The sequence below is a fragment of the Cotesia typhae genome, unplaced genomic scaffold (genome assembly GCF_013202065.1).
Source record: "Cotesia typhae breed Kobodo isofemale line unplaced genomic scaffold, CoteBio_Ctyphae contig_22, whole genome shotgun sequence".
Taxonomy (NCBI): domain Eukaryota; kingdom Metazoa; phylum Arthropoda; class Insecta; order Hymenoptera; family Braconidae; genus Cotesia; species Cotesia typhae.
The window spans coordinates 3,350,914-3,370,742 of record NW_027423728.1 but is presented as its reverse complement, the minus strand read 5'-3'; the positions used below and the strand labels follow the sequence as shown (position 1 = coordinate 3,370,742).

The following is a 19,829-nucleotide window of genomic DNA, read 5'->3' as shown; positions in this document are numbered from 1 at the left end:
AACACACAATTTTCGTGACAAATGCGCACCAGTTAAAACTCAAAAACAGCTTGTAATAAAAACAAATGAAAATAAAAGGTTTGGAATGCGAAGCAATTCTCTGAGTATCCAATAGGCATCATCCGGCACGCGAGACGCGAATAGTCGAGATACAAGATTGTATCCTTAGTCCTTTTAAAATAACAAAAAATCTGGAGGTATTTTACCGCTGTAAAACATACCTCACACCATTGCATGTAAAATAAGTTGGAATGGTATTACTTCTGTTACTAGTTACCGAACTGACGGAACTATTACCCTCGTAAAAACTGTAAAATAAAATGATATAAAAGAGCGAGAGAGAAGACCGAGCCAGCGGGTCGATACGCCCGTAATTCGGCCTACAGCTCCAATAAACCGTTTTACCATACCGCTAATAAAATAACAACAATTAGCTTAAATAACAGTAATAATAAATAGTTGATAACAGGTATTTTAAAACACTGACCTTTCCACTGTCAGCTGCTGGTGAATTTTCAACAATATCATAAATAACATGAGGCAGCCCGGCAGTACCAAGTAGCGAAAATCCAAATCCCGCGGTGTCGCTTCTGCAAAGCGTGACCAGCAGCTCCTCAGCCATGTTTTACACAGCACATCGATCCCCACGTAATATTTAGTTTATTTTCCGCTCTATTTTATCACTCTCAATTCAGTCATTTAATCGATCAATCTATTAAAACAAAATTACGACACAACAATAACGAAGATTATTATTAAAACAACACCGCATTATCTTAGAAAATAAAATTAAAAAAAAAAAAAAAACAAACCACCACAGTAACCACAGACAAAATTCGTACCTTGAATTAATGCATATGCGCTATGACAATTGACGTTTCGCTTTTATTAACCGATGAATTAATTTTCCCGCGTTTATGCGCACTTTGACATTTATTACAAGGCTCTCTCTTTTAACAATAATTAATAATTGTTATTATTATTATTATTGTTGTTGTTGTAATTAATAATATTTAATCACTCGTAGAATAAAACGGTCTTCTTAGCTTAACATTTGATACCGGTGTACTTATTATTGCGTATACACAATTTTATCGTTCAGTGAACACGACTGAAAGTTAATGAACAGAATATCGCTGTAAATATATGTATTCCTTTGGTAGTTATAATAAAGGGCGACGAGTAGTTTGCTACGTAGGATCTCCAGCTCCTACAAACGACAAAAATAAAATATTATAAATAAATATAATTAAAGAATAATAATAAAAAAAAATAAAATAAATGCAAGTACCTAGACGTTTTAACTTAAAAAATATTTGGATGTTGAATTGCCAAAAGACAGGAATGTCCAGGGGATACTAAAACTCCTGCGCGCCCTCGCACGTCGTCTTCGTCTTTTCCCTCCTCTTCCTCTACTACCTTCACTACTCACTACACACCTCTTTGCTCTTTGCCTCTTTTCTTTTTACTTAACGCTCTTCCTTTACCTTTTTACAGCCACCTTTTTATTTATTTACTTTACTTTTTTGACTTGTGTCTCAGTCGCGAACCCGGTTACTTTTTGCCCTGTGATTAATGACCACTCACCATTTGATTTTTTTTATTTTTAAAAATAAACGGAAGCATTATTTATTGGTTATAGATTTTATATTTTAGTATTGTTGTTACTTTTTAAAATTTGTTTTGTTGGATGGAAAGCAAATCGAGTTTAGACGCACAATGTACCGCGCAAGTGTATGCGCGAAACTCGTACTTGCACCGAGACCGCTTGTGCGAATGATGATGTGCGTTGTTGATGTTATGTACAACTGATGGATGTAATAAAGTTATTGCTGGCCATGAGAAAACATCACACACTCTTTCGAGCCGGCGTTTACCAGGTGACTGCTTGTTAACTGATGGCGCCACCTTACGAGCGTTAATTTGAGTTTCTGCGCAAGCGCTGTAGTTGTTACTGCGCGAGTCAAGTTTGCATTTGAATTTTCCCGCGTTTGTTATTATTATTATTGCGTAAAAATGGCCGAATATTTACAGTGAATAACATTTTTTGCTCAATAAACAATTTTTCTAATATTTAAAATTCATGATTATCAAAAACTTCAATTAATTAAACATTTTTTAAGTAAACAATGAAGTGTCAAAAATAAATTTTTTTAATCTAGGGTAATTTTAAAACTACAATTTATTTTATAATAATAGTTCATTTATTTAGAAAAATGAGACGTGACTTGTCAATTAAAATAAATGATAATTTAATAAACAGTAGAAAAAAAATTAACACTATAATTAAATAAAACAATAAATTGACTGTAGTAGTTTTATTAAAAATGGAGACGGTATCGCACGTCGTAAAAGTTTCTTTACCGAATTATTTATCTGGATTACCTATTCCAAATTCATTTGGAGGATGGTTTAAATTAGGATGTAAGTAAATATTATATCTACTAATTAATTTTAAAAAAAATCAAGTTATATTTTCACAACAATAAGTAAATCAATAATTTAACCCAGTTACAACCTTTTCCTTATTTTGAAATCATTAATTTATATAAATATTAATTCAATAATGATAACAGTAATGTTTTATAATTATTAAATGAAAACTAAAGCTTGATTTTTATTTACAGTTAAAGATTGGCTGGCTTTGATTCCTCCAACTGCCATAGTTGCAGGACTAGGATACATGTCCTATCAATCTTGGTGTCCAGAGGCTAAAAAGGTTGCAACTGTTTATTTTAATAATTTTTAACAGCTGTTTTATTACAATTTTTCCTTAAAAAGTTTATTGCGTTTATTTAATTAATTATAAATTTTGCAATAACTTGTAACTTTTTAATTAAATGAATATTCTAAAGCTGAAGGATTTTTTGCAGGCAATCAAGGCACGCGTCAATCATAAAATAAAGAAGGATGTAGGAAAAGTCGTAGACACTGTTGACGTTGAAGACATCACTGAAAAAGCGGTCTTCTGTCGTTGCTGGAAGAGCCAAAATGTATGTAACTTATTTTTATTGACATATTATTGTGTTTTATCCGTAGATCAGTTTATGGGTGTCAAAGGTCATATTTTTGTTTAATTTTAAGTATCTCTATAGCTCTGACGGTTGAATATTTTCTTATCAGCTGGTAGTATCGTTATGTAAGCAGGCAAATTCCACTTTCATGACTCGTATATTCAGGTCATTCATAAATACACTGTTATTACGCTTGTTTCTTTACTATTAAATGACATTATCATTTAATCTTTTAATTGACATTATCATCAACAACGTAATCGATAGAAAGTATTTATAATTAATAATTATGAATATTCAATTTACATTTTACATATGACTTTGCTAAAAATATATAAATTTAATTAAATGATTAAATGACATTAAATTTAGCTGTCACTTCACAATTTTTTTAATTTTTTTTAATAAATAAATTATAGCAAAAAAAAAATTATTGAAAAAATGGACTTAAAGAAATTTTAATAAATTAAAAATGCAATTTTTTAAAAATCATTTTTTGGAAAAAATTTTTTTGTTAAAGAAAATTAAAAAATTGTCAAGTGACAGCTAACTTTAATGTCATAATTATTAATTATTTAATTAAATTTATTAATTTATTAATTATTATTAATTACTAGCTTTTACCCGCGGCTTCACTTGCGTTTAAGCCCTTAGATAAATATCAAAAATCATTACATTCCAATAGAATTAAATCAATGTGATTCAAATTTTGTGACAAACAATTTTTTTATCTTTTGTAAAAATTAAATTTTTTTTTTAATGAAAAGTATCCTCCTATGTTATTCTAATAAGGCTGTCCAATTTCAAAACACAGTAACTGACAATTTAAAAATTTTTCTTATTAAAAAAAAGTTTGCGCGCCAAATTGATAAAAAATCTGATTTTTGAATAGAAAATACTTGAATATAAATATTTTTAAGAAAAATATTATAAATTAAGGTCTAAAAGTTATAAGAAATGCAACAATACTAAAAAAAAAATCAAGTATAAAAATTTTGCAGTTACTGTGTTTTAAAATTGGACAGCCGAATACTTTCGAGGATATGTGTACAAAGTTTTATGATGATCGGTTAAGTAGTTTTTACGAAAACGTAATAAATAAACTTACAATCACATTTATAATATTAGTAGGGATTTAATTAAATTTATCTAATTAAAACTGACGAAACGTCACATGTTAAAAAAAAAAAAAAATGAAATAAAAAACATAACATCGTTTTGGTCTACAACATCCTGATTTAAATTAATTTTAGAAGAATTTAGATTTGATTAGAGCAATAATATAAAAATATTTATTTAAGCGTTAATATTAATAATTAAATTAATAACTAAATGATTGCAATAATTAATCATAATAAATTTTTATTCCACAGTGGCCTTATTGCGATGGAGCACATGCAAAACACAATGAAGCTACTTGCGATAACGTAGGACCGCTTATCGTGACCAAGAAGAAATAAACAAAAAACGATTCTACAATACGTGTCAAGTAATTGTTGTATTTTCGACAATAATTAAAGCTCACAAACTGCAATTAAATGTAGTTACCTTTTAGTTCAATTACAAAAATAATTTTTTTGTTGGTCACGGTGTAAATACTGTAGTAAAAAATAATCAAATTGCCATTACTGCAGTATTATTTAATTATTTTTATAATTATTATAGTAAATTATTTTTTTTCGAGTTAATTTTTTTTTTATTTATCAAGAAAAAAAGCTTGTAAATAATTGTAAACCAAGGATATTAAAAAAGTATAATTGATGGTATTAAAAATAAATAAAAGTAAGTGATTAAAAAAAGAAAAGCACAAGCTAATTAATTTATTAAGTGTCTAATTTATGTACAATGTACATTTACTTATTAAATAATTAAATATTAAAAATATACTAATAGCGTGATAATCATATTGAATAGTGAGCCATCATGTATACAAGTACTTGATTAAAATAAAAAAAGTTCAATTAATTCTAAACTTCGCAAAAAATGTTGCGACACCCTGTGTCCTTTTATCACAGACTCATGTACTTATTTATGATAAATTATTTATAATCATAGCTCAAAATTACTGATGTCATTTCCATCGAAATCATTGACAAGAAGCTCTCGATTTCCGTGTCGATATCTGAAAAAAAAAAAAAAAAAAAAAAAAAAAAAAAAAAAAAAACAATATTTATAATTCTGGTGGTTTTAAAATGATAATATAAGTTTTAAGTAAATTTACTCACTCTTGATATCTTCGCCATACTATTAGCCCGACATATGCCATCACAGTAATTGTTGCTACTCCAACTGCACTGACAAATGCTATTAAACCTGAAGGCATGCTTCTGTCAGGTAATTCACCATTTTTAATACGCGCTAATAAATTTCTTTCGACTATTTCTTGTCGACTTTCAAGAGTCAGTGGTTCATTAGAACCAACCAAGAAATTTATTGGAGCTTTTGTTGAATTAAATACACTGACACTTACTTGATTTGTCTCTAAAAAAATAACTTGATTATTTATAATGTTTAAAAAATAAATAAATAAAAACATACCAGCGTAAGTCGAACTGACAATGTTTGAAGTAATTTTTTCTTCAACCGGTAAGTCCGTCGTGCCTTTAATAATCTTAAGAGGTGAATTATCTTTCTCTGGCCTGGTGTTTAATTTTTCTTTAGAAATTTTCAGGTCGGAATGCTGCTCGAAATCGCCGTCTCCAAAGGTCTCATCTTCAATAGGCACTTTGCGGTAATGATTACTGTTGTCAGTGCGGTTGTCATCATCATCTTGGTCTGTAGGATGAACAACAGACTCTTCCATGTCATTAGCTTCGAAGGCTTTAACGGTTTTTGGCATCACGGTATTCTCCTGCTCCCTCGTGATAGTAACAGTTGTTGGAGAAGAAACTACTGGAAGGTCTGTGGGATTTCTACGCAGTCTTTCTGAGTCACCAGATCTGTCTTCTACATCTTCGATGAATATTTTAGAGTAATGTGGAATATCATCTCTTTTGTTCGGCGGAATCCCGTGGACTGAAAAAATTTTTTTTTAATTAACAATAATAACTTGGTGACATTGTTAATATTATTTATTCTAGTATGTAATTTTTCAATTGAAATTTTCAAGAACAGCTGACTAATTATAATTACTATTGACTACTTTAACGACAGATGTTTGTTTGTACAGCTGTTTATTTATTATCAAATTTTATTACTTAATGATATTGAAATCAGCAGATAATTTTTTTTGCAAATAAATTATTGTAAAAAAAATTTTTAAAAATATGTTCTGAATAGTATTTTTTTTTTAATTAAAAAAAATTTTTTTAATAAAAAAAATTTTGTAGAATTAATAATTAAAAAAAATTTTTTATAGAATTTTTAATGGAAAAAAAAAATAGAATTTTTAATAAAAAAAAAATTTTATAGAATTTTTAATAAAAAAAAAAATTTTTTTAGAATTTTCAATAAAAAAAAAGAAATTATAGAATTTTTAATAAAAAAAAAAAAAATTATTTTTATGGATAAAAATAAAAAAATAATTTAAATAACTTACCAACAAGTAATGAAGATAATAAAACAATAATAAAATTCATTTTAAAAATTTTCAGGCGTTTAATAAATTACATTTAATAATAAATATTTGTAATAACTGCAACAGAAAAATAAATACAATAGTTATGGTTGTATAATCTTTAGAAACAAAAATCAGCTCATTTTTTTCAAAACAATATATTATATTCTTCAATTCTTACTGCTAAGACTCTAGTAAATATTCACCGTCTAAAATTTCAAATTCTTATCAGTATTAAATTTCAATACGTCAGTGAATAAAAATTCGCTAAACAAAACTGAGTAAAAAAAAAAAAATATTTCACTGGTAAACTTTCATATTATTATACATGCAGAAAATGAACCTGAATGAATATTTATGTAAGATATATATTTATAATAAATATATAAGTAACCCATTTGAATGCTATTGATATGAAGACACTAAAGTGCCGGTTTCGAATCACAAAACATCCCGTGACGATCATTCACTAATTATAATGCTATTACGTAAAGAACTTTTAAGTATCACATGTAACTTTTTAGATTATTTCTAAGTCTATTAAATAGCTTTCTCTGTGTAAAAAATCCTTTTTTCAGTTCAAGGCTGACTTTTTGCTCGCATTTTTTCTTTATTCTTTTCCGCGTTCTCTGTCTCTTCTTATTTTTTCCTGGAAAAAATTTCAACGAGCTGGATTTTATTTAATTTTAAATTATTACTCACCTCAATCAATAATTACTCTTTGGAAATCTTCAATAATTTTATCTTTAATAAATAATTTTTTAAAAATCACTGATATCTTAAAAGTAAACAGTATATAAATTTTTAAATAATTTTTCTTGTAAACAATTATAGAGAAGATAACACACGAGATTGTTAACACCCAAAAGATATTTTTTTTTTAATAAATAAAACTAAATAATTAAATATAAAAGTGCGGGAATAGAAGCGCGTGTTATCTGTAAGCCGGCGAACAAGATACTGAAGCATGAAGCTAACGTAACGTTAAAACGTAAGTGAACAAAACGCGAGACCTCGAGGCAAAGTTGAAATGGAATTTCGCACATGCTACTGAGAGAGTATTGCGCTGTCGTACGTCGTACGTGTAGTGTGTAGTGCATACGTGTAAGATAAATTTAAAAAAAGAATAAATCAAAAGATAAATTACTTGGATAGACATGAGACTCACGTGCTTTATCTTCACGGTGTTTTTTTTTTTTTTTTTTTTTAAATAAAATTCTTCAAACTAAAAATTTTTTTCTTCCCACCAGTTCTGTAAATTTAAATTTATTAATTAAAAAATAAATGTCTCTTGAACCCATTGATGAGTCAAGATAGTGAGTCAAGATAAACCAGGCTGGAAGATGCAAGGCAGCGTCATTGATTGATTAAAAATCCCAGGTAAAACACGGAAGTAGGAGACTACTCGTGACTCAGTGTCTTGTTTGAGTTAGTACTATCTCAACTTCTGGCATTTAGAAATAAAATATGCGAATACTATTGTAACTCTTAAATTTATACAATTGAGCTCAATACCAAGAGGTATTGTATATATTACAATAAACAAAGCTTCGAGACGAGATCAAGAGTACACGTGACTTGTTTTATAATAATAAAGTACACTCAGTAGTAAATTTTAATCAGTATTACTTTGTACCGGTACAGCGGAACCTTTTATCTTGAAATTCTCAATGAATCATCTAAAAAAAAATTTATTACACGTGGAATTTTTCTCGGCAGACTGAGTAATATTTTTAAAATATATTTTGGCTGTTAATTATAGTTTATTTTGTACATTTTAGGAAGACTATTGTTGTTACATATTTAAATATTTAATTAATAAATTCAAGTCGAAAAATACAATAACTGTTTATGTACTAAGGCACTAAAAAATTTCTCTCAATTTCACGAGGAAATTTTGTACTTTCATTTAAAATGAAATTAATGACACGTGAATAATATAACAAAAAATATATATGTATGAGATGAAAAAAAAATTAACACTATATTATTTTTAAAAATTAACTCTATAATAGTCAACACTTAGACAAAAATTCTAAATAACAACTCTATACTATACAAAATATCGCGATAAAAAAAAGTATTCAGTTTTAAAAATGTTATTAATTATTATTACGATGTGACATTATGGCTGACCAAATTTTTAATTCAATACCGCCTTTGAGTCTTATTCTTCGTAAATCGTCTCTACAAATACTATTTAAAATATCATCTAGCGTGTATTCTTCATATATTATCTGAAACAAGAAAAATAAATACTTTTATTATTTAAAAATATAAATTAAAGATGATATAGTGATTAAAACTATCAAGTATAAATTATTAATTAGTGATTACCAATTATCATTTACTAAAAATTTTTTTCTTTTTGTTTTTCTCCTCTCTCAAATCTCTTTTAAATTTATCTTCTCTTTACAGATGCTATTTCACGTTTCAGATGTCATAAGAGCGTGTATACCGACAAAAGGTCCCGGTGAAAAGCCATAAAAGCGTATAAAAAATTTTTTTTGAGAATCGACGTAGTTTCGTCCGAAATTTGCAGAAATAAAAAAAAATAATTTATATGCCTTTATGGCTCCCAGGACCTACTTTGGATGCCATTAGGGCGTATAATAAAAATTCTATTTTTTTTCAAAGTCCAAGAAAATTTTTTTTTCGGGAATCAACTTATTTTTGAATGGAACGTGCAATAATTCAAAAAAAAAATTTCTTCAAACTAAAAATTTTTCTGTGACTTAGAAAAAAAAATAAAATTTTTATTACATGCCCGTATAATTTGTATAGGTCCTTATGGCATCTGTAACGTGATTTATTGTGTATAAACATTACTAAACATTATACACATAAAAATGTAACATATTGTTGTAAATTGCCGAAGGCGTTTTTTTTACAAATAAATAAAAAATAAATAAATAAATAAAATATAATTTGTGAATAAATCAATTAATGACAGAGCAAAGTCTTTAGTAGCACAAGACGCTTATAATTACCCTTTCGATAGACATATCGTCGATGCCAAGACCTTGGAACCATTCAACGAGTTTATTGTCTGTGTTCGACGGAGTATTGTGATCTGTCACACTTATTTGAGGCACCAACACTGATGACGGTTGTGGAGATGCGGTCCCGTGTATACTCGAATTATATCTTTAATTTACAAGCAATTAATAATAATAAAAATTAATTTATTTATCTCCCAACTATCAATTAATATCTATTACACCCAATAATCCAAATAGCAAAACTTAATAGTAATAAAAATAATATTAAAAATAATTACCCGGATTCTTGTCGTGAAAATCGTCGACTTATGTCCTCACAAATATGAGTCAGGGAACTAATTTGCGCTCTCTGTTCCTCCAGGGCATTTTGCAGCAGATTATGATAAATTTTCTGATTCTCAAGTAATTCTTGGAGCAGCTTAATGCTATCTGTCTTCAAATTACCCATTTGCTCTTGATATTCACGCCAATATTTATTATTTTCTATAGAATCGACAGTCTTGTGGGATTTCAGAGAGTTTACGGTCGACGTAACAGACGTTGATCCTTCTTCGGGACCGTCTGCGCCCGCTTGAGCTCGCTCTTGATCAATTAATCCGGCGCCAAGTTCTACAAAATAAAAACAATTTAATGAATAATAGAAGGTTACACAATGGCTGAATGCTTTTTAAAATAATTCCTTGATACAGTTAACTTTGTGGTTTCTCAAAGAATTTACAGTTACTCTATTCAATTATCGATCTTTCCAACTGTTTCGGTGTGTATTTAAATTTAAATTTAAATTATGTGCAGACTTTTTGTAAACATTTTCTATAAACTATAAAAATATTTTATTAAAATTGTACCAAATATTTTGAAATCAAATAATGTAACTAAATCAAATGTATATAATGTACAAATTAATTAAGTCAATGAATAATTATTTTTAATAAAAAAAAAAAAAATTGAATAAATTTAACAAAAATTGTACTTGAATTTTTTATACAATCCAGGATAACTTCTGGATAATTTTGCTGCTTAAATATTTAATAATAATAACTAGAAACCTTGCAGTCACTATGTGACTGCCGTGACTTGTGAACTATAAAAAAATAAAATTATACTTTCTTAAATAATGACTTTTGTTAAATTGTACTTTACTTTCTTAAATATTGACGATTTTAAAGATATAAGCTCATCCCGATGTTACACTCATCAAGAGCTTTCATTTGAGTACCAACATGCATTTTGATATATTTTTCATTTATACATATATATAAATATATGAGAAATTGATGTGGGTACTCAAATGAAAGGTATTGATGAGTGCAACATCGGGATGGGCTTATATCTTTAAAAATGTCAATAGTTCACAAGATACGTCATTTCGTAATTATGTTAAATTGCACTATGCTTTCTTAAATATTGACGATTTTAAAGATATAAGCTCATCCCGATGTCACACTCATCAAGAACTTTCATTTGAGTACCCACATGCATTTTGATATATTTTTCATTTATACATATATGTCATATATATAAATATATGAAAAATTGATGTGGGTACTCAAATAAAAGGTCTTGATGAGTGTAATGTTGGAATGAGCTTGTATCTTTAAAAACGTTAGTAGTTGACAAGATACGAGGTCATTTCTTAAATATTGACATTTTTAAAGATGTAAGCTTATTCCGATATTATACTCATCAAGAGTTTTCATTTGAGTACCCACATGCATTTTTGATATATTTGTTATATATACATATATATAAATATATGAAAAATTGATGTGAGTGCTCAAATGAAAGGTCTTAATGAGTGTAACATGGGGATGAGCTTATATCTTTAAAAATGTCAGTATTTTACAAGATAAAAGGTCATTTTTTAATTATGTATCTAGAGATAGAAAATTTTCGAATGCAGCCTAAATATTTATTATAATAAATTGACTATTTGTGAGAATGATATGAAACCTTGAAAAGGCATAGCTCCAGATCAAGACCTTTCCAACGATACCAAATTCAACTATAAAAACCCATTTTATCATATATATATATATATATATATATATATATATATATATATATATATATATATATATATATATATACCTGGCCAAAAAATTTTGCTTATTCGCTAAATAATATAGATTATAAGCATAATTACCAGGCGACAAAACAGTAATAGCAGTTTGAACAGCATTTCTAACAAGATTATCTAACGCAAACATCCAATGAGGTTTAATACTGTGCATTCTGAGAACATCATTAACAGCAGTTTGAAATAAATAAATAGCCAATTGTAGTTGATTAACTGTCGTTGAGTCAAATGCCAATTCTTCTTTAAGTGTCCGCAATGCTGTGGTAATTGAATCTTGATTTCGATCAGATATATAATCACGTAAGCCCCGCAGCAATAGCTCCAGATGCGGTATATTTATTACTGTCTGCGCGCCGTCTCGGTTAATATATTCCAACCAAACTTTGCAGAGAGTAGCTCCGTCTTGGGTCAACACCCTGGTGAGAGTCATTCGCCGCTGGCTGTCTTTTTTATAGAAGTAAAATCCCTCTTGCTCATCACCGACTCCTTTTTGCTCTGGCTGTCCGGTTAATTCTACTTCCGGCGACATTAATCCTCCTGATGAACTCCGTCGAGTCATAGTGCAGCTTGCGTCTTCGCTTATATCTATTGATGGTGTGCTTCCAATTGTGCTAGAATATACAATTTTTACTTATAAACATTACTTTATTTTGTTATTATATTAATCATTAAAACTAGTGATTGATAATTAATAAAAATACTAAGACAAACTACACAATTTAAGCGTTTATCACAATCAAAGGCCAGTAACCCATCTATCTATTCTTCACACTCAATTTAAGCTTTAATTATTATTTTTACTTATTTAAGCGACAAACAGTTTTAATTTTATTATTTTAATAAATAAATTATTAAATACAATTTTTTATATTAAAATATTATTTGACATCTTTCACCTACTTTTTTATTATTAAGATTTACTAATAATTTTATCGATCAATTAACATTTAGATGTTGATTGGTGATAATTAAAATTATTATAATAATTAAAAGTAGATCTTGTAAAAAAAGTAGGAGTAAAAACGGTCTTACTACCACTTAAAAAAATATTTAAATAAACAACTAATTAAATTAGCAAGTTAATAAATTACTTATCACTGTACCTGGTGAAAGATAAAGAAGCAGTAGGAATACTGATGGGAGACAGAAGATGTGCTGGGCTGCGATCTTTCAATGGACTTGATTTGGTCATCACTCCGCTGTATATTGCACTTTTACCGTTGTTATAAATATTTATTAATTAATTAATTAATCTACTTATATATATTTTCTTTTAATTATATTATAAATAACAACCGTAAATTATTTATTAATATTATTGAATTAATCTTAATTGCTAGTAGCTATTAAAAATTTTAATCTATGGAAATATTTTATTACTAGAGTATAAAATATTTATAATTTATACCCTAGTAGTATTATTAAGCTATTAATTTATCGCATGCAAACCATCGCATTACCTAAGCCACATTGATGATTTAATGTCTGCTTTGCAAAAAAAAAAAAAAATAAAAATAAAATTCACAAACCAGTTAATAGAGACAAAACAATTTCCCATTTATGATGATGAATATAAAATTAAAACAAACAATTTACCTATCATCTGATTGTGATGCTTGAATCGGCGGCGTTGAAATAACATTATTGTTTATTTTGTCACGATTATTATTGTTATTATTATTCAATCGTTCAATTCGGTCGCCTGGCACCGAAATACTGCGACTGAAGTCTGGTGGTGCTGGTAAACGTGAACTTTTTTTCTTTCTGTAAAAAAATTGAATTTAATTAAGTTTGAAATTTATCAAATGAGGTAAAATACTCAGTAGTTGAATAGGTTTCAAAGTAAAACGTATTTGATCCTAATTTTAATGGGTACTTTTTTATCTTAAATTGAAGAGAAGAAAAAAAAATGATAAAAAAACTTACTCATATAAAAATGGATCTTCTAGAAGAACTGAGGCAGGAGCTCTAACATCAGGATTGGGTTCAAAACAACGTAATATAAAATTCTTAGCTCGCTCTGATAACTCCGACGGTATTTCCGGATGTATCTTATAATATCCCACCTAAATAACAATGATAGTAGTGGTAGTAGCAGCAGCAATGAAAGAGACTGATATTATTAAGTAAATGTAATATAAATATATAATCTAGTAAATTACTCCACACCCACAAGTTTACCTTGAATACTGCAGCCTGAGGCGATCCGAGTTCAATGAAGGGAGGCTTTCCTGTTGCCATTTCTACTACTGTACAACCTAATGACCATATATCCGCCTAAAATAATATTTCATTTAAATTTATACCTGATAAAATCTTTTAATAAATTACATATTATTTTGTATATATTTAAATTACCGGTGCACCATATCCTCGTTGTCCTTTATCAATAACTTCCGGCGCCATATACTGCAATGTACCAGTAAATGTTTCAGTACTTGGACAAAGTCCAGCTAGTCTTTTAGACATTCCAAAGTCGGATATTTTAACAACGCCACTGTACGTATTCACTAACACATTATCACCTGGAAAAATCATTATTAATAGTATATTACATACCTAGGCCAGTAAAATAAGAAAAATCTCAGATCACACGTAATTGTTGGCCGAGTCGAAGCCGAAGTTGACAAACATGTGGTCTGAGGTTTTACTTTTTACTGGCCAAGGTGTGTATACTATTTTTCTGCTCGACGTAGCCGGAATGTGGCAACTTCGTTTAGCGCAGCGGCCAGAAAGTTGCCAAAGGCATGACTTATATTTATGTAGGGTTTTTAAAAAAAATTTTTTACCTAAAAAAAATAAAACAATCACTAAAACATGTAAAAATCATATAAATTTATACTAACAAACAATATTTGATATAATTAAGCAAAATTCGCAAGAAATTGTAAACGTATTATTATATATTTAATTACAATTATGCAATTGCAAGAACTGATGTACAAATTTAAATATGTCAATAAATATCTTTAATATAATAGAAAGTTGCCACTTTCCGGCCAGAGGACAGAAAAATATTTTTCGCATTAAGACAAAATTCCCGGCCAGACATAATATTTAATTAAATGACATTTGTAACGCGATATATGTATTTATCAAACAATAAAAATGATAATAAGAAAATACCTTTAATATCACGGTGAACAATCTTTTGATCGTGCAGATATTTCAATCCTTCAAGAATTTGCTTAGTGTAATACGATATTGTCGATTCGTTCTCTTTCAGTGGTCCCCATTTAGATCTTAACAAAGCAGATAAACTACCTAGACATAACAAACGTTAATTGTTTATTCAATATAATTATATTTTTTTCCTACTTTATCATTTAAATAATCAATTAATAAAAAAAAAAAAAAATACCTCCAGGTACTTGTTCCATAAATATTTTAAAGAATCCGTCCTCACTAATCGAGCCCAAGTACTGAACAATATTCCGGTGCCTCAGTTGACTGTGTAATTTTATTTCTTCATGCAACGGTTGTACATCTCCTAAATTTTTCTCCCTTATTTCTTTAACAGCGATCCTAACTTGGGTGTTTAAATCCCTGGCTGCGTAAACAATTCCATAAGTACCTTTGCCAAGCACTGTACGTTTCCCTTGGTCATCTAATTCATACTCATACTTGATTTGTCCATCAGTCATATAAGAATCCAAATTAGTAACCATTCCCTCTTGGTCTACCGTCATCTCCAGTACAAGATCATAGAACCTCTGCCTGCAGATTTCTGAGGGAAAAAACATTTGGAAGTCGTCTGAATTTTCGTGGACGTACAAAAACAAGCACCTTTTATCACGCTTGTACAAACTGACACTGCGGATCATGTTCGCGGTGAAAAGCCAGTCGTGAACTTGCTTACAATTATTCTTCAAACAATTTAAACATATATTAACAATCTGAATAGATTTTTCTTCAGCACCCAGATTAACATTAACGTAAGAGGGCATTAAAATTTTCGACGGCTCTAGAATTAGCAACGGAAAGCGGATGCAATTGCTAACATCGTTCTCGGTAGCTACGATAAAATAATCCATCCAAAAACTAAATATCTGTTCTTCTGCCGAAGACTCACTCTCTTCGTTCTTCTTTCTGAACCTATTAATCAACGAAATATTTCCAATCGTTGACTTTAAATACCAATTGGGTGCTTTTAATTTGAACATGCATTCAGCAGCTTGCAGCGCCTTTGCATAATCCTGAGCCAGGACACTTATTTCAAAGAATGTCGCGATGTCCCAGTACTCCTTAAGGCTTGACAAGCTTCCTTTTTTTCCAATTAAATTATTCAAAACCATCCCAATGTGTTGTAGCTCTTCGCTGTTGCTAAAGTCATTGCCCGCGATGACTAGCAACGTCGCCAAATTAACACCCGCGTATTCGTTAGGCTGAACTTCAAAACCTTTGCGGTACCAGTGAATAGCATTTTTTAGACTCTCCTGATCGCTGTGGCGGCTTTCAACGAACCTATTTTGAAAAAATACAGATAAAAATACTTATAAAAAATTCTTAGCTAAATTAAAAGCAATCTTGTAGGATGTTGCCGCGATTCTGTCTACAGCTCTTGACGGATTCAGATGAAATTTTTTACACATATTCTTTGGATAATAACCTTGAATGAGTTCGAAGATGAGCAAAATCCGTCAATAAGTTTAGAAATGGTAGCTCTTCAAAATTATCAAAATAGTGAAAAACATGTTTTCGGTGATTTCATTGATGTATAACTTTTGATAGAAAAAAGACAATTAATTTTTTTATAGATTCATGTGACAGCTCACAAAATTACCTCTAATTTGACGTATATGACGTTAATTTTTTGACAATTATTAGTCAACAAAAATTTGACAATTTTGACAATTAGTTATTTTATCGAAGTTAAGAGTTCGATTAAACCATTTTCAGGCAATGTGTATTACAGCCTACTTGTGTATATTAAAATAAATTTAATTTAATGTCAGACAAAAGTTATTGAGACAAGATGATAATTCATTTTATGAAATCTACCTTCCATTTCGGGTGTAGCCAGATGGCGTTTTTGTTTTTATACTAATTTCTCTCAAAATTTTGTATTATCAATGTGTATAAAGCCGATTGGCATGTAAGTATATAAATAAATAAATAAATAAATAAATAAATAAATAAAAAATATTTATAAAATACAATTAAGTAATTTGAACAAACCTGTCTTTGTAAATCCTTCCGCAGAGACAGAGCATATCAGGAACGTGATTTTCTTTTTTCTCTAGCGCTTTTTCAACAATCCTAACAGCTCGTTCGCGATCACCTTCTTTGTTCCTCCGACTCAGAGCGAAGCTATACAGATAAGTTATCATTGGGGTGTTGATGTAGTTTTTATGATTCGGAATCGTATAAAGATCCTCGACGAGCTGTACCATAGCGTCGTAGTCCTGTATCTCGCGATATGAAATCATGATATTTAAAATAACTTCTCCAGAGAGAACATTCGGATCGTCAAGCCGCTTGCGCATATTATTTATTGCGCGTGATAATTCTGCTCCGGAGAAACTCTCGCGAGCTTTCCGCAAATCGGCGAGAAATTTTTCCTTCATGTGAGCTTTTGACTGAACCTCGACATCCTGGAGGAGTTTTTTCAGCCTCAGCGTGAGATGTTGCTTTGGATCTAGGACTTCTTCCCCAGCCCGCGCAGGTTTCATGCTCATGGTTGTGACACAGGTTCCGCATTCGAGTACTCGGTAAGGAACGAATGTGTAGTTACAGCAGGACACTTTCAGACGTACAGTCGCCTCAGACTCGATGTCGTTAAAGAGCATTATGTTCTCTTTCATTCCAAAACTCTCTCGCACTCCAAGGTGATAAAAAAGAGCCGACTGCTGGTCTCTGACACTCAGGTCGACCACCACTACGTCCGCGTTGTAGAACAAATCCAAGACATTTGTCTCTCCAAAGTCGAGTTTCTCGAACTGGACCATATTGAAACTGGTGTTTACTAAAGAACATGCTTGTTTTATCTCCTCCAATGCACGCTTGCGGTCGCTGAGATTTTCCGGTTGGGTCAAGTCAATCACACAGACAACCTGGATCTTTGGTTTTGTTGATATCGTCGTATTGCCTGAAACATCACTGTGTGTTCCTACGCTGTCTGTACTTGATTGTCCGTCGATTACTGCTGCGTGTGGTGATGCTACTGCAACATTTTTTTATAGCTGTTTTATTATTATTATTAATAATAGTGATGCTGTGAAATTTTTGGCTATTAAATAGACTTTTAAACATAGTGCCTGATGTCATGTTACCATTTTGAACTTTTTTCTCATTATTTCCTCCTTTTCTTGTTAAGTTTAACTTCAAATACATTCTGATGGTAAGAGACCAAATAATAAACATTTCTCATTTAAAAATATTTTTATATAAATGTTATATCTCATTATTTAATTATGTTATATATTATTACTTAATTTTTCACACACTGTAATACTTTATGTACCTTTTGGCTATTAGGGGACGTTGTCCTACAGCCAGTTAATAAATTACATTACATTATTATTATTAGTATTATTTATTAAAGAGATTGTTATTGTAAATTTTTTTGATATTTTTTACGACGATTATTGTTAAGATATTATTTTGATATTTTTTTACGACAATTTCAGTTTAAATATTATTAACAAAAATCGTCGTAAAAGATATCAAAAATTTTTAATCATTATATATATTCACCCAAAAATGGTATGAGTGGTGCTCATACCGACAATAATGTGGTGAAAAATAGTTAATAAATGAAAATTGAATTACTCTACCATCAATTGGATCGGGAAAGTTGGCTTAGAATAACAATCTCTTTAATAAGTAAAATCACCGATCTTAGGAATACCGTTGACAAATTATTATTATTATTGTTGTTATTTTTATTATTATTACTAATTGACACGAAAGTAATTTAATCTCAAGTAAATACGGATAATTTTGAGGAAAATTGAATTTAAATATTTAATTAACAAACCTTTAACTCCATTACGAAAATGAATAAAAATTTCACAATCTAACATATGCATTTTACAACTAACACTTGTCAAAATATAATGAAAATAACTATTACCTGAAATTTCTTGTATCTCCCCACAAGTTGATGGCATTTTTAATCTTTTAATGCTAGAAATAATCGAAAATAAAGCCCAGAATTTCTTCGAATATTCAAGGTCACCTGAAACAAAAATACTATTTACTTATTGTATGTAATATCATGTCAAATTAAAGGTTAAGATATTAAATACTTTTGATAAAATGTAAATAAATATCTTTTATGTCATTTATCAACTTACCGTTTTGAAATTTTTCCGGGATTTATGTATTTTTGAATAAGATACTGCTGAAGAATGAAAATACCTAATAAAGGTAAAATTGACGATAATCTAAAATTATAAATAAAAACTAATTAAAATTCCATTGATTAAGTGGTTTTTATAAATTAATTTACCGGTTAGGGCATATTGATAACTTTAATTTATTCTTAGATAATAATTACTGTTGTAATGATAGTATCGGTGATCGCCAGGCATAGAAAATACCAAAATAAAACACAATAAATTTAGTAGGTAATGACTTCTTGGTATCAACTGGCTATTGAAGTCTTCTACACTAGCTTTAATATAATCTAACACACATGTACTTTAAGAACATATGCACTCACTGCGTGGGTGTTGTAATATGTAAGCTGTAAGCGCGTAGCGAGTATTACATATTTATAAATGTGTGCACTTACACCCACGACATTTTTTGTGAAAGGAAAATGCTAGAAACTTTTCTCCACACTCACATGCTTTAATATGTAAATTATTTATTTCTTCTTAGATAATTTATTTTTGTAATTTTTTTATATTGAAATTTTATATAATTTTAGATGTTTAAAAATATATTTGGTTTATAAATAATTTTTTTTGTGTACTTTTGACAAATAAATTACACATGTATTGCCATCTTGTAACAAAAATTCTTATTAAAAAATTTATTATTTAACACTTAAAACTTTAGAAAAAAAATTCATTACTTTTTTTTAAAATAAATTTGTGTGAAAAAAAAGAACAGTTATATATTTTGACAGATACAGAAACTATTGTTATTATTTTTACGTGTTAATTTATTTATTTTGTTTATAATTTTAAAAATTGCGCGGGAAAAGAAACTAAAAGTAGCGCCACAAATTT

General features: G+C 29.1%; 4 protein-coding genes across 12 annotated transcripts in view; 1 reads left to right on the top strand and 3 right to left on the bottom strand.

Moving 5' to 3' along the window:
• Efa6 (Exchange factor for Arf 6) overlaps positions 1-1,861 on the bottom strand; it is a 38,511-nt gene extending 36,650 nt beyond the window's left edge. For 2 of the 4 annotated variants that reach the window (XM_074238515.1, XM_074238517.1), the window contains exons 1-2: positions 1,292-1,861; positions 488-1,210 (exon numbers count right to left, since the gene is read on the bottom strand). In XM_074238515.1, coding sequence (XP_074094616.1) covers positions 488-622 — 135 coding nt within the window. In that variant the 5' untranslated portion in view covers positions 623-1,210; positions 1,292-1,861. The remainder of the gene's footprint in view (positions 1-487; positions 1,211-1,291) is intronic. The other 2 variants (XM_074238516.1, XM_074238519.1) reach the window with 2 other exon arrangements.
• A 426-nt stretch (positions 1,862-2,287) lies between these two features.
• Positions 2,288-4,639, top strand: Cisd2 (CDGSH iron sulfur domain 2). Its single transcript, XM_074238522.1, has 4 exons — positions 2,288-2,424; positions 2,628-2,719; positions 2,874-2,993; positions 4,388-4,639. Exons 1-4 carry the CDS (start codon positions 2,328-2,330, stop codon positions 4,472-4,474), a joined length of 396 nt encoding a protein of 131 aa, XP_074094623.1. The 5' UTR covers positions 2,288-2,327; the 3' UTR covers positions 4,475-4,639.
• Positions 4,640-4,804: 165 nt separating this feature from the next.
• LOC141524548 (uncharacterized) lies at positions 4,805-7,506 on the bottom strand. Its single transcript, XM_074238520.1, has 5 exons — positions 7,273-7,506; positions 6,553-6,648; positions 5,553-6,029; positions 5,240-5,495; positions 4,805-5,136 (listed from the first exon to the last, which is right to left on the bottom strand). Exons 2-5 carry the CDS (start codon positions 6,590-6,592, stop codon positions 5,064-5,066), a joined length of 846 nt encoding a protein of 281 aa, XP_074094621.1. The 5' UTR covers positions 6,593-6,648; positions 7,273-7,506; the 3' UTR covers positions 4,805-5,063.
• Positions 7,507-8,312: 806 nt separating this feature from the next.
• Positions 8,313-19,427, bottom strand: Ask1 (apoptotic signal-regulating kinase 1). Of its 6 annotated transcripts, none has more exons than XM_074238513.1 (15): positions 19,103-19,427; positions 18,948-19,037; positions 18,725-18,829; positions 16,828-17,812; positions 15,011-16,113; positions 14,776-14,913; positions 14,008-14,174; positions 13,831-13,926; positions 13,576-13,715; positions 13,246-13,413; positions 12,753-12,848; positions 11,716-12,260; positions 9,851-10,181; positions 9,561-9,717; positions 8,313-8,807 (listed from the first exon to the last, which is right to left on the bottom strand). In XM_074238513.1, exons 3-15 carry the CDS (start codon positions 18,759-18,761, stop codon positions 8,673-8,675), a joined length of 4,098 nt encoding a protein of 1,365 aa, XP_074094614.1. In that variant the 5' UTR covers positions 18,762-18,829; positions 18,948-19,037; positions 19,103-19,427; the 3' UTR covers positions 8,313-8,672. The 6 variants fall into 6 exon arrangements, with proteins under 6 accessions (XP_074094614.1, XP_074094609.1, XP_074094612.1 ...); XM_074238508.1 differs by having other exon boundaries at positions 12,753-12,860; positions 19,103-19,425; XM_074238511.1 differs by having other exon boundaries at positions 12,753-12,860; positions 16,828-17,809; positions 19,103-19,425.
• Between the last annotated feature and the right edge of the window lie 402 nt (positions 19,428-19,829).

Coding starts and splice junctions, on each gene's coding strand:
- Ask1 (XM_074238508.1), bottom strand. CDS start 18,761: ATGCCATCAACTTGTGGGGAGATACAAGAAATTTCAG. Junction 13,716..13,830: donor CTCAGGCTGCAGTATTCAAG/GTAAACTTGTGG, acceptor ATTGTTATTTAG/GTGGGATATTATAAGATACA. Junction 13,414..13,575: donor GAAGATCCATTTTTATATGA/GTAAGTTTTTTT, acceptor ATTTTTTTACAG/AAAGAAAAAAAGTTCACGTT.
- Cisd2 (XM_074238522.1), top strand. CDS start 2,328: ATGGAGACGGTATCGCACGTCGTAAAAGTTTCTTTACCGAATTATTTA. Junction 2,425..2,627: donor AGGATGGTTTAAATTAGGAT/GTAAGTAAATAT, acceptor TTTTATTTACAG/TTAAAGATTGGCTGGCTTTG. Junction 2,994..4,387: donor GTTGCTGGAAGAGCCAAAAT/GTATGTAACTTA, acceptor TTTATTCCACAG/TGGCCTTATTGCGATGGAGC.
- LOC141524548 (XM_074238520.1), bottom strand. CDS start 6,592: ATGAATTTTATTATTGTTTTATTATCTTCATTACTTGTTG. Junction 5,496..5,552: donor TGTCAGTTCGACTTACGCTG/GTATGTTTTTAT, acceptor TTATTTTTTTAG/AGACAAATCAAGTAAGTGTC. Junction 5,137..5,239: donor GTATGGCGAAGATATCAAGA/GTGAGTAAATTT, acceptor TTTTTTTTTCAG/ATATCGACACGGAAATCGAG.